Source organism: Vipera ursinii, assembly GCF_947247035.1.
Source record: "Vipera ursinii genome assembly, chromosome: 3".
NCBI lineage: Eukaryota > Metazoa > Chordata > Lepidosauria > Squamata > Viperidae > Vipera > Vipera ursinii.
Window position 1 is genome coordinate 120,372,339 of NC_139516.1, and position 12,085 is coordinate 120,384,423.

At 42.7% G+C, this 12,085-nt stretch overlaps 1 protein-coding gene across 5 annotated transcripts in view; it reads right to left on the bottom strand.

Annotated features, from left to right (window-relative positions):
* The window catches only part of CXXC5 (CXXC finger protein 5), a 110,099-nt gene that overhangs the window by 19,246 nt on the left and 78,768 nt on the right, over positions 1-12,085 (bottom strand). For 4 of the 5 annotated variants that reach the window (XR_014491970.1, XM_083358347.1, XM_083358345.1 and 1 more), the window contains one exon: positions 3,665-4,642. Coding sequence is in view for 4 of the 5 variants with exons in the window: in XM_083358347.1 (XP_083214473.1) it covers positions 3,665-4,444 (780 nt within the window). In the remaining variant the exon portion in view is untranslated. Of the gene's footprint in view, positions 1-3,664; positions 4,970-12,085 lie in introns of those variants that run through there. The other variant, XM_083358348.1, reaches the window with a different exon arrangement.

A 12,085-nucleotide genomic window follows, 5' to 3' on the forward strand; every position in this document is an offset into this window, starting at 1 on the left:
CAGCATACAGATACATAACTCTAGGAGATAAAATGGCCTCAGTGTACATCTAACAAATCCATCAACCTGGGAGTTCTCAACAAGTCCCAAATTGTAGCCCAAATAGGGAGAGTTATCATCTGTCCTGCATGCAGGGAACCAGACAAATTCACAAAATTGGCACAGTGGCGGACAGGAAGAGAAGAAAGATAATTCTTGTAGCCCACAACCATCCCCGGCATCCTGACCTTCAATCATGTTCTCTTGCAACACCAAATATTCCAGCAGACACATCTAGGTAATACTTACATCTGATCCCATCCCCATCTCAAATTTTACTTACATACACTTAATCCTAAATTAATTCATTCTGGATTTAACAGGGAAAGTTGATAAAGGAGCTGGCTCCTATTTTCCCTCACCTGGAAAGTGATGGGGGGAGGTACCTCATTTGAAACTGGCCTTTTAATGGGTGGACTTTGGATGCCATTTGACAACTCTGTAATTCAGGAATCAGCAATGCAAACCAAACCAAACCTGCATCGTTTATACGCAACAGACTTAACAAAACTGCATGTCACATGAGAATACTGATGCTCACTTCCACTATGGAGAAATAGCCTCAACTGGCAAAATTTAGAGAAATAATCAGCTGAGGTCTTTTGCTTTCTTGTCTCTATTCAAAATTGGCATTATCCAAGTTCCAAACTGCATCTGATTTTTTTTTTCTTGCAGAAGATGCACCATCATGGCTTTGGTGCATACATTCTAATTTGCTTTTTTGAAACAACTCATTTGAATCAAGTTCAGCTCCTGTTGAATTGCTGATCATATTCATGCAGTTTTCTTCATAACAGCATGGAAGTGTTTTGCTATTGTCTTTTTGCAACTATGCAGAAGAAGCCACAATGTTATTGCCTATCAGAATGGATTTATGTACATTTTCAAGTAAAATGGGAATAAATTGTTTAATTAAGGTTGCTCCCCCAACTCAAATAAATTTATCTTTTAAATCATCAATGCAGCTTGAGAAATGAACTAGAGTATACACCTTTTTCTTTGCTTGCAGATTAGCAAAGTGAAATCTAAACATTACTGGATTTTCACATGCTGGAATTATTTATGTCTTTATTTTGCTGTGCTTGTATCTCAATTATAATCCTAATCCTTATTTCCTAATCTTTATTCTTTCATTTCAGAGCTCATGTTTACTGTATTTAGCACTCATTCTTTCAAATTACAAAGATTTGGAGCTCTATGCTTAGGCAAACATCATGAGCTTTACTAAATCAAATTCTGTTGACAAGAAAAGTTTAATAAAGTTTTGGGGCATGGACTTTCAAAATTGTCAGCTACTGGGCAAAATTCAGACAGATAAACATCTTGAAAGAAAATTCAAACCATCCCAAAGGCTTGATGAAATAAAATGAATGAATGAATGAAGTAATCTTTATAACAAGTTAACTTTCTAGGAATAGGATATTTTCCAAAGAGTTTAGGAAGTGTCTTGAGTCTTGAGAAATATAATGGACTATTCTAGAATATAGACATATGTGTTAATCTTAGCTGCTTCTGTTTCCAGTTATAAGAATCTTGTATAGCTAGACCACGGGTCGGCAACCCGCGGCTCCGGAGCCGCATGCGGCTCTTTGAGCCGTCTCCTGCGGCTCCCAGTCGCCCAGTGTGCACACACCTCTTCGAACAGGCGGAGGTGCGCGCGCACCTCTCCAAACCTTTGGAGAGGTGCGCACGCACCTCCGCCCGAACGGGCAGTGGCGTCGCTCGTTGGGAAAGCTGCCGCGGCCCGTTTGCACAGCTGCCACGTTCGTCCATGTTTGATGAGTGCAGCAGGTCTCCCAACGGGCGGCGGCGGTTTGGAGAGTGCGCGTGCACCTCTCCAAACCGCCGCGGTCCTGTTCAGAGGTCTGCCGCGCTCGTCAAATATGAACGAACGCGGCAGGTCTCCGAACGGGACGGCGGCGGTTTGGAGAGGTGTGCGCGCACTCTCCAAACCGCCGCTGTCCCATTTGCACAGCTGCCGCGTTCGTCCATGTTTGACGAGCACAGCAGACCTCCGAACGCGCCCACATGCGCGCGCACATTTTGCGGCTCCCACTTTTTTGTGTGTATGACAGAACCGGTTCCGAGTGGCTCTTTTGCTGTTTCGGGTTGCTGACCCCTGAGCTAGACAAACCAAGGCCTTTGGGACTTTGAAGAGATGTTCACTAGCAAAAAGCAGCACTGGGCTAAATAAAGAGTACTATGCCAGGGAGGGAGGGAGGGAGGGAGGGAGGGAGGGAGGAAGGGAGGAAGGAAAATATTAAGCTTCATTTGTTTGAAACTAATATGGATTAATGGCTGATCACATCTTGAGAAGTGGCATGCATATTAACAACTTCCTCATAAATACTACAAGGTGGTAAATCTTTGCATCACTTAATATCTTCCAGGAAGAGGAGGAAAACCCCACATCCTCATATCCACTTCTAGCTCAAAGAAGCTTGAATACACAGTTGCACCCCCTAAGCTACAAACTCTAAATGCAAATATAGTCTTCGACTTACAACAATTTGTTTAGTGACAACAGCACTGAAAAACGTGACTTATGACCGTTTTTCTCACTTACAACCGTTACAGCATCCCAATGGTCATGTGACCAAAATTTGGATGCGTGGTAACCAACTCATATTTATGACGGTTGCAGTGTCCTGGGGGCACGTGATCACATTTTGCAACCTTCTGACCAAACAAAACAAAACAAAACCAATTTTGAAGCCAGATTCCCTTAACCATGTTCTTAACTTAGCAACTGCAATGATTCATTTAACAACTGTGGCAAGAAAGGTAACGTAAAGTGAGCACAACCTACTTAACTCACAAAACTCACATAAATTTTGGGCTCAATTTTGGTCATAAGTCAAGGACTACCTGTGTTTTACCAGTGTAAAAGTAGCAAGCTATACCTATACCTTCTTCTATCCTTGGCCCTTCTAATATAAGCTTTCTTTACACCATTGCTGGAATATTTAAATCAAAGTAACAGATGTAAAATATTGTGAACACTCAAAAGCACTATAGCAGGGGTCCCCAACCCCCAGTCTGTGGACCGGTACCAGTCTGCAGCATGCCAGCAACTGGTCCGCACAAACAAGCAAAGCCCCATCTGCAGAATGCAGGCAGCACACAAAACCACACTCTCTCCGGTCCGCGGAAAAGCCTCTCTCCACGTAACCAGTCCCTGGTGCCCAAAAGGTTGGGGACCTCTGCACTATAGTATTAAACAAGAAATGTATCCTGGGAAGACAGAATAGATCCTCTTTCTTTAATATAGAGGAATTTCTTCCACTTATTATCTTTCCTTGGAAAAATACTCAACAATCTGAAGCCAGGCGTGCAGTCTGAGATGGAGGAGTCCATGACTGCCACATCAGCTGCTAAACTTGCTATGAAGTTCTAATCTAGCTCATTGTATCTCATGAAAGTAGTGCAAAACACCCTCTCTTCTAAATATTATAAATAACTGTGTGGATGTATATCTGTGAAAAGACTGGGCTATATGAAATAGAAAGGTAGAAACTGCTAATGGATTCAAACGTCTGACATTTCCACATCCAGTCCTCTTAATTTGATTCCACAAAGGATAGCTGAGAAGGAATTATTAAGCTGTGTCAGCAAAGGCAATTACCTCCAGTGCAGCAGAAGGCTTCTTTTTAAGTTCTTCACATTTTCGGAATTTGCAAATCTGATGTCCAGTTTTACGGTTCCTACAACTGCTGCACTGCTCACAGTTTATTCGTCTTCTGCAAGGAGGGCACATGCCGCATCGTTTTCGTTTCTTTTTCCCTGAATTGATGGCAGATGCCAATTCATTCTGCATTGGGTACTCTGCTAAGCCAGCCATATGGAGTGCGCTTTCTGCCAAAAATACACCAGCAGGGGTCATAATGAAAAGGCCAGGGTTGATGGGAAAAGCCCCCAGGTAAGGAAAATCAGACGGGTTATTCATTGTTTCAGCAGCTGAGACAGCTTCCATGTCTGAGATGCCCGTCCCATGGTCATTAGGCAGGGGGATGTGCTCCTGGACTACTCTTTTGAGCAACTCTGTGGACTGAGCAAACTGTTGCAAGATGTTCTGTCCTTCCAAAGAAAGATCTGATTTGCTCAACATGTCAGCGATGGTTTTGTGCTTTGAGGTAGAATTGCTTTTTTCCACGATGGCCTCGCTGCTGTTGGCCATAGGGACACATTTCTCTGAATGTTCACTTAATGAGCTGCTGCTACCAAAAGCAGAGTAATGGGACAGTGGTCGAGACTTCTTAAGACTTTTGTTCAAGGGTTCACTAATTATCCCACTTTTGTTCCTTCTTTCCAAATTGACTGAGGGCTGAGAATCACCAGAATTGTTGCTTTTTTCCAACAAACCTGGCTTGATACCAGCATCTTGATGGGCATCAGGATCAGACATCTTTCTTTCTCTCTCTTTTTTTTTTTAAACAAAGGGACCAGACAAAGCAACAAGCTCACTTACTGTAGAAAATAATCAATCACCACAATAACTAAGAGCAGCAATCACAAAAAAAAATTGAAGGAGCAAGATCTGTCCTCAGTGCAATTTCACAGTCATTACAACATCTCCTGCAGGTTTCATATATCACACGTAGCTCTGAAAATAAAGGAAAAACAAAAAAACAGAGAACAGAGAGGAGAGAAATTAGCAAAGAGTTAGTATCCGCTAAAACAAATAGCTTCTGTATTAGTGTTCACTTAAAATTTCCCTTATAATAAAAGTCTGGGACGCATCACATATACATTCAGAACAGTTATTTCCATGTGATTTGTTTCATTGATCTAGATCTTACAGACCTTCGCTGGATGACTTACCCTGTGATCTTACACTGCTTGTAAATATAGGTAGCAGACTGTAACAGCACAATACATGAGAAACAAGAAACTAATTCAGTTCTTTATTTGCAAACCTCTTGGCTGTGTATCTTCCCTTCCTTTAATTCAAGGGTATTCAAAAGATTATTTCTCCTACAGGCGTTGTCCTTGATGTGACCGACTGGGATAGTTATGAATCGGCCATTTCATATTAATTTAGGAAGAAGACAGCTTCTATTTTTAAAAACATAAATTCTAAATTGGGAAACAAGTGCTGAATTAAAGTGCAATTGTTAATTTGCTATTTATCATTGCCCGTTTATTTTTAAAATTACAAATAATTTTTATACCTGAGCAGAAAAGAATCTGTGTGCAAGTCCAATTCCAGCCTTTCTGCATAAGTCTGGGAAAAACTCCTGCCTGAGAGTTGCTACGGGTAGACAAGACCGAGTTAGTTGAACAAAGTACTCTTACTGCATTGGACCTATTGTTCTATGGTGAGAGAGATGAGATATTTGGTATTTATTCAAGAAAAACAAAATTGAAATGAAAATGTGTAGTAGGCAAGAATGTAATCTTAAGGTACTGAAAGAATATGCCAGCCTGAAAGCTCAATGTATGCAAAAGTTCCTAATAACATATTCTCTACTTCTAAATATAAGTGTCACAAATAACTTGAGTTTTCACTCAAATAAAAGCAATGTACTGGGAAACCCCACCTAGGTGGCAGGCTTTCAGGCTGCAACATGGGATCTATGGAGGAGAAAATATGCAACGTTTCAGATTTTCATAAAGTCCAGTTTATGTCTTTGAACAAGAAATCAGACTTGCAGTTAAGACATTCATTCAGGCAGCAATGAGTTTTGCAAGGAGGATGCAAGATAACAGAGATTTTTTTTTTAGAGAGAGGCTATAATGGGAAAAGAATTCGGCAGAGGTTAAAAGTAAAAAGGCCAGCTAACCCAGGGAAGACTACAATACATCTTAGATCTTAATTCTGAGATAGTCAGCTTTATTTCTACCATATGCAAATAATCCACACTAGGTAAAGGAAAAGATTCCCCTGCACATGCGTGCTAGTCATTTCCAACTCTAGGGGCCGGTGCTCATCTCCATTTCAAAGCCGAAGGGCCAGCGCTTGTCCGAGGACGTCTCCATGGTCATGTGGCCGGCATGACTAGACGCCAAAGGCGCACGGAATGCTGTTACCTTCCCACTGTAGTGGTCCCTATTTTTCTACTTGCATTTTTACGTGCTTTCAAAACTGCTAGGTTGGCAGAAGCTGGGACGAGTAACAGGCGCGCTCACTCTGTTATGCGGCACTCGGGATTCGACCCGCCAAACTACCAACCATCTGATCGACAAGCTCAGCGTCCTAACCCACTGAGCCACCTATGAAGCCACAAATAGAAACCATGCAAAAAAAAATCTCTTGAAAGTTAATTTATCTTTCTAGCTGCTTGAGAAATTGGTATACCAGATGAAGTGGTAACTGAGATAATGCAATTTCTAAGGTAAAATCCAGTCCTGCTTTCTTTCATTTCTTCCCAGAAGGCCCTAAAGCAGTTGTAAACATTAAAAAGGTTGCCATATTTTTGAATTGGATTGAAAGCAAAACAGAAATGTTCTGCAACAGGAGAGCTCATAGCCAAGGCACAATGGCAGATTCTCACTGTCAAGCACAGTAACACAGAGAACTTTTCACTTTCTGTAACTGTGACACTGTCACATTATGAAAAGGAATAGTCACAAATCCAAAAGTGAAACATAGAGATGTGACTTTTCCAATAAATGTTCTTACTCAAACTAGTGCATCATCGCCATATCCACAGCACTGTACGCACGGGTACTTGAGATACATTATTTGAAAAACAATGGATTAAAAAAAATTAAATCTAGTCTATTGAACAAGCAAACTAAAAGATTTGGTATGTGGAAAAATATTTTTACTGGAACAGTGGAAACTATATCGAGAAATAAACACTAAAAAAATAAAACATATAACTTTTGAAACTGCCAAGCAGGCTTAAATGGAAAATTTTGATCCAGAAAAACATGGCAAAATACAACAAAATATATACAATCAGAATTGTTTGTTCGTAAAGAATCTTTCTTTCAATTTTTAAAAAATGAAAGTGTGTTAATCCCCTTCTTTTTTCTTCTCATCTGCAGAAAGTGTGCATGGCAAGAGGGGAATTTTTTTCCTGATATCCTTGAAAGGAAATGTTTCGGCAAGCAAGCTCCAAATTTAAGAATGAGATGACCGACTTGCTCTGTATTCCCCCCAGCCAACAGATGTGTTTCTTGTGATATGTTGTTGAACTTTAGAGAAGCAATACAAAACACTTTCTCCTTCTGCCGAGTCATATTGTAGTGTGATACAAACAATGTTCCTGCTACCAATTTTCTAGCATATGCAAAAATCTTGGAAGACAGATATAATAAATGGCAAACGTAAAATTATGGCTTGGCTAGTCCAGCTTGTCAGACATGAAAACTGAAAAACCAGGATAACAGCACCACTAGCTGCCTTTCCACAGAGATTTCATTTAATCTTCACTGGCACTTAATTTGTGAGAGGAAAGTATGGAGCATCCAGGAACCAGCACTCATAAATCTCACAACGTATGGCCCAAAGTAATTTCAGTTTCCATCCCATAGTCCAAATTGTACAAATGTGATTAACAGAGATATCAAGGTTCTTCTTTATATTATAGTCTCAAGAATGTATCTATCAGGGCCTTCTAGTACATTTAACATACTATATATTGCTACATTTTGAAGGATTTCTAACATTAGTAGTTGGGAATAGCTTTCCTATCTCATTTGGTCTCTGGTGACTTACCGTATATACTTGAGTATAAGCCGACTCGAGTATAAGCCGAGACCCCCAATTTCACCCCCAAAAACTGGGAAAAGTTGTTGACTCGAGTATAAGCCGATCTGCCGTTCTGCATGCCTCGGAGGCTGGATCCGCGCTCTGCAAGCCTCTGCCGCCAGGCAGGTCTCCGTTTTGTTCTGGGACTAGTTCCCTAGCCTTTTGGAGCTTTTGGTGTTCGCCCATCAGCTGTCTACGGGGAGGCAACAAAGCTGCCTCTCTAGGCTTTGAGAAAAGGCCCCTTGCACAAAAGGCAGCTTCAGGACGAGCTTCCAAAAACCCTTTCCTTCCTTAACGCCCTCCCCACCTTCCCCCAGAAAGCCATATTTCTTTTTTTTTATTGAAAATTTTTATTGAAGTTACAATATTATCCCCTCCCCAACCCACCCCAGAACCCCTCCCCCTCCCCCATATTTCTTCAATAACAAAAACATAAAAAGCTGGTTGGGATGTACTCGCTGATTTCCCCCCCCCTTTTTTTAGATGCTAAAACTAAACTCTCCCTCTGCCTTCCAACCAATATCCCTTTTTAAAATCTTACCTTGGCTCCAGATGGAAGAGTAGAGGAACTAAGCTAGTAAGGAGAGAATTTTTTCTGCAACTTTTTACTCCTGAAGTAGTAGTAGTAGTAATAGTAGTAGTAGGAATATCCCTAAAAGTTGTGCCAGAAAATGGAGGACGCTGGGTCTTTGCAAGTTTTAGCTGTCTGTCAGACTGCCTGAAAAGGGCGGCCTTCAGGCAGCCAGGCGGACAGCTAAAGCTTGCAAAGACCCAGCGTCCTCCATTTTCTGGCATAACCTTCGGAGATTACTTTAAAAAAAAAAAACTTCAGAGGAAAAACAGCTGCAGAAACATTTTGTCTCCTTGCTGGCTTGGTTCATCTACTCTTCAGCCAGGAGGGAGTCCAAGGCCTAGAGAAGGAGAGCTTTGCAGCATCCCTATGGACAGCTGATGGGCAGACAGCTGATTAGCGGAGAAGGCTCTGAAAGTAGCACCAAAGCCTCGGCCGCGCACAAGTCCTCGGTAAGTTTTTTTGTTGACTGGAGTATAAGCCGAAGTGGAATTTTTCAGCCCAAAAAGTGGGCTGAAAAATTCGGCTTATACTCAAGTATATACGGTAACTGTTTCTTTGGACCTGTTAAATCATTTCAGCATTGAAGTATTTGGGGAAAAAGCTATGTCTGCTAAGCAGACTGGTAGAACGCCCCCATGAAAGAATCTTGTAAGTTCCAGAAGTTTCCAAACAGGCACAAACCCTTTGTGATCACAGTAAACAACAAAAAATTAGTATGGATTCTAAAAGAAAGTATAGTTTTCCCAAGGACTTATGTTAAGATTAAGTACTCATCACCTCCCAACAACTACATTTCCTTAGAAGGCATGCATATACCTTTGCGTATTTTGCAGATTACTATGCAGTAAGGCTAGAAGGATGAGAATAGGAATCACTTCTTCAAGTGGTCAACTACTTGACCCAACACTGTGGATTGTTCTCAAGTTGAATTTTTTGAAAAACCGTACTTTAATTATACATGTCTACTTCTGAATGGGTACTTAAATCCTCCATTCTAATATAAGGACTGCTATTTTTTTTTTAAAAAAAGCCACTCTGGATGCAGTACAAGAGAAAGTTCTGTGATGTAAGAATGTCTACTCAAAGAACCATAATTATTTAACATATGAGACAATAACAAGTATATCTATCTCTGATTATATGGTCTATGACAGGGGTCGGCAACCTGAAAAAGCAAAAGAGCCACTGGGAACCATCACACATAAAAAAAGTGGGAGCCGCACTCGTGCATCTACGCATGCGCATAAAACAAAATGTTTTTGCGCATGCGCGTATACACGCGCACGGTTCCACTTTTTTTTATGTGGACGCACCTGCATGCCAGCGGTGACGGGTCTCCGTGGTCACGGGCGCTGGGTTGCGGCGCCGCCTTCAGCCCAGGCGTCGCTGGAGCCACCCCCGGGACCTCCAAACTGCCGGCCGAACACCCGTTTGGAGACCTGCTGGTGCCGGTTTAGAAAGCTGCCGCAGGTCGCGGCAGCTTTCTAAACCGGCACCAGCAGGTCTCCAAACCGCACCTCTGCCCGAACACCACCAGGTCTCGACACGGGTGTTCGGGCGGAGCTGTGTGCACCTCTCCAAAGGTTTGGAGAGCTGCACGCGCAGGTCTCCTGCACGCGCAGGTCCCCAAACCTTTGGAGAGGTGCGCGCGCAGCTCCGCCCGAACAGCGGTTTGGAGACCTGCTGGTGCCGGTTTAGAAAGCCGCTGCGGGTCGCGGCAGCTTTCTAAACCGGCACCAGCAGGTCTCCAAACCGCACCTCCGCCCGAACACCGGCAGGTCTCCAAACGGGTGTTCGGACAGAGGTGCAAGAGAGGTGCGCGCGCAGCTCTCCAAACCTTTGGACTGGTACGCGTGCACCTCTGCCCGTTCAGAGAGGTGCACGCGCACTGGGCGACTGGGAGCCGCAGGAGACGGCTCAAAGAGCCGTGGGTTGCCGACCCGTGGTCTATGATAAAATAAATGAGATTCCCAAAGAAAGCACCAACTTTATGGTTATGGATGAAGATCAAGGACCTAACCAGATGTCGCATGTGGGCATATTTTAGGCACACACTGTGAATAAAGAAGATGTAGGCCTTAATTGCAGAGAAGTTACAAAGGGCTCTCTAATAAGAAAACAAAACAGTACCAACAATCCAGCAGGGAAGAGCACTGACAATACAAGCAAATCAAAGCTTGCACAGCCCATTGCTTTGAAGCCAAACCTTCTACTGTTGTCTACTCCATTAGATATGCAGCCATGCTGGTAGCTTTCTCCATCAATACTCTACACAGTGGCATATGTGGAGTAGCAATATGGATGTGTTTGCCTTTTATTTATTGGATTTGTTAAGGCCACCCAGCTCCAAAACTACTCTACCATGATCTCCATCAGCAGACAAGCTCTACAAGTAGATTCTTTTTGTAAATCTACTTAGTGAATAATTCCTGCTGTATTCGAGACATGGCTAAATCTCATCAAAAGTCATAGTAGAAATAGGGACAACTTTATAATATACTGCTCAAAAAAATAAAGGGAACACAAGATAAGACATCCTACTATTAAATACAGTACATTGTGTTGTTTAAGTGTTCCCTTTATTTTTTTGAGCAGTATATAATAAACAGCTATAGTGACAATTGTATTTTTAGATTTTTATTAGATTTAGATTTAGATTTTATTAGATTTATATACCGCCCTTTCCCGAAGGACTCAGGGCGGTTTACAGGGCATTTTAAAATCATACCAATACAAAATACAAAGTTAAAAGACAAACAAAAGATTAAATTATCCCTGAAAATAAAAGCCAGTTAAAATTCTCAGCCTGGGTCAGAGAGCTCAAAGAGCCAAGTCTTCAGGTCTCGGCGGAATGAACGTAGGTCAGGGGTAGTCCTGAGCTCCACAGGCAGCTGGTTCCAGAGGGCAGGCGCACCCACAGAAAAGGCCCTCCCCCTGGGTGTTATCCGCCGGCAATCTTTTACCGGCGGCACCCTGAGAAGACCCTCTCTGCGAGCGCACTGGACGAAGGGAGCTTGATGCTGGCAGCAGGTGTTCCCTCAAATATCCCGGACCCAAGCCATTTAGGGCTTTATAGGTCATTACCAGCACCTTGAATCTCACCCGGAGGGCAACCGGAAGCCAATGCAGCTCACGGAGTAGAGGTGTTACATGGGAGTATCGGGAAACCCCCATCACAACTCGTGCGGCCGCATTCTGCACCAGTTGAAGCCTCCGAGTGGTCCTCAAGGGCAGCCCCATGTAGAGAGCGTTGCAGTAGTCTAAACGGGAGGTCACGAGCACATGAGTGACTGTGTGTAGGGCATCTTGGTCCAGGTAGGGTCACAACTGGCGCACCAGGCGAACCTTGGCAAAAGCTCCCCTGGTCACGGCTCCTATATGATCTTCAAAGTTGAGCTGTGAATCCAGGAGGACGCCCAAGTTGCGAGCCCTATCAACGGGGGGTAACACCTCACCCCCCATCATTAAAGGTGGAATACTTTGGTTAGCCCGAGATGCCGATATGTAAAGCCACTCAGTCTTGGCAGGATTGAGACGAAGTATTTGAAATGACGTAGATCCTCAATGTGGCTACAAACCTCGTTCTTGCACCAAATGTTCATGGGCAGAGACACATCTGAAAAGCAACCATATCCATAATAATATAGTTGCTTAAGTGTGCCTCACCACAAATAGTATTAATAGAATTTGCCATTTAGGTAAATGGTAAGTAAGCTTTAGCATAGAAAAATTTATCATTAACTTTAGAGGTATCTGACCATGTTTATCTGATC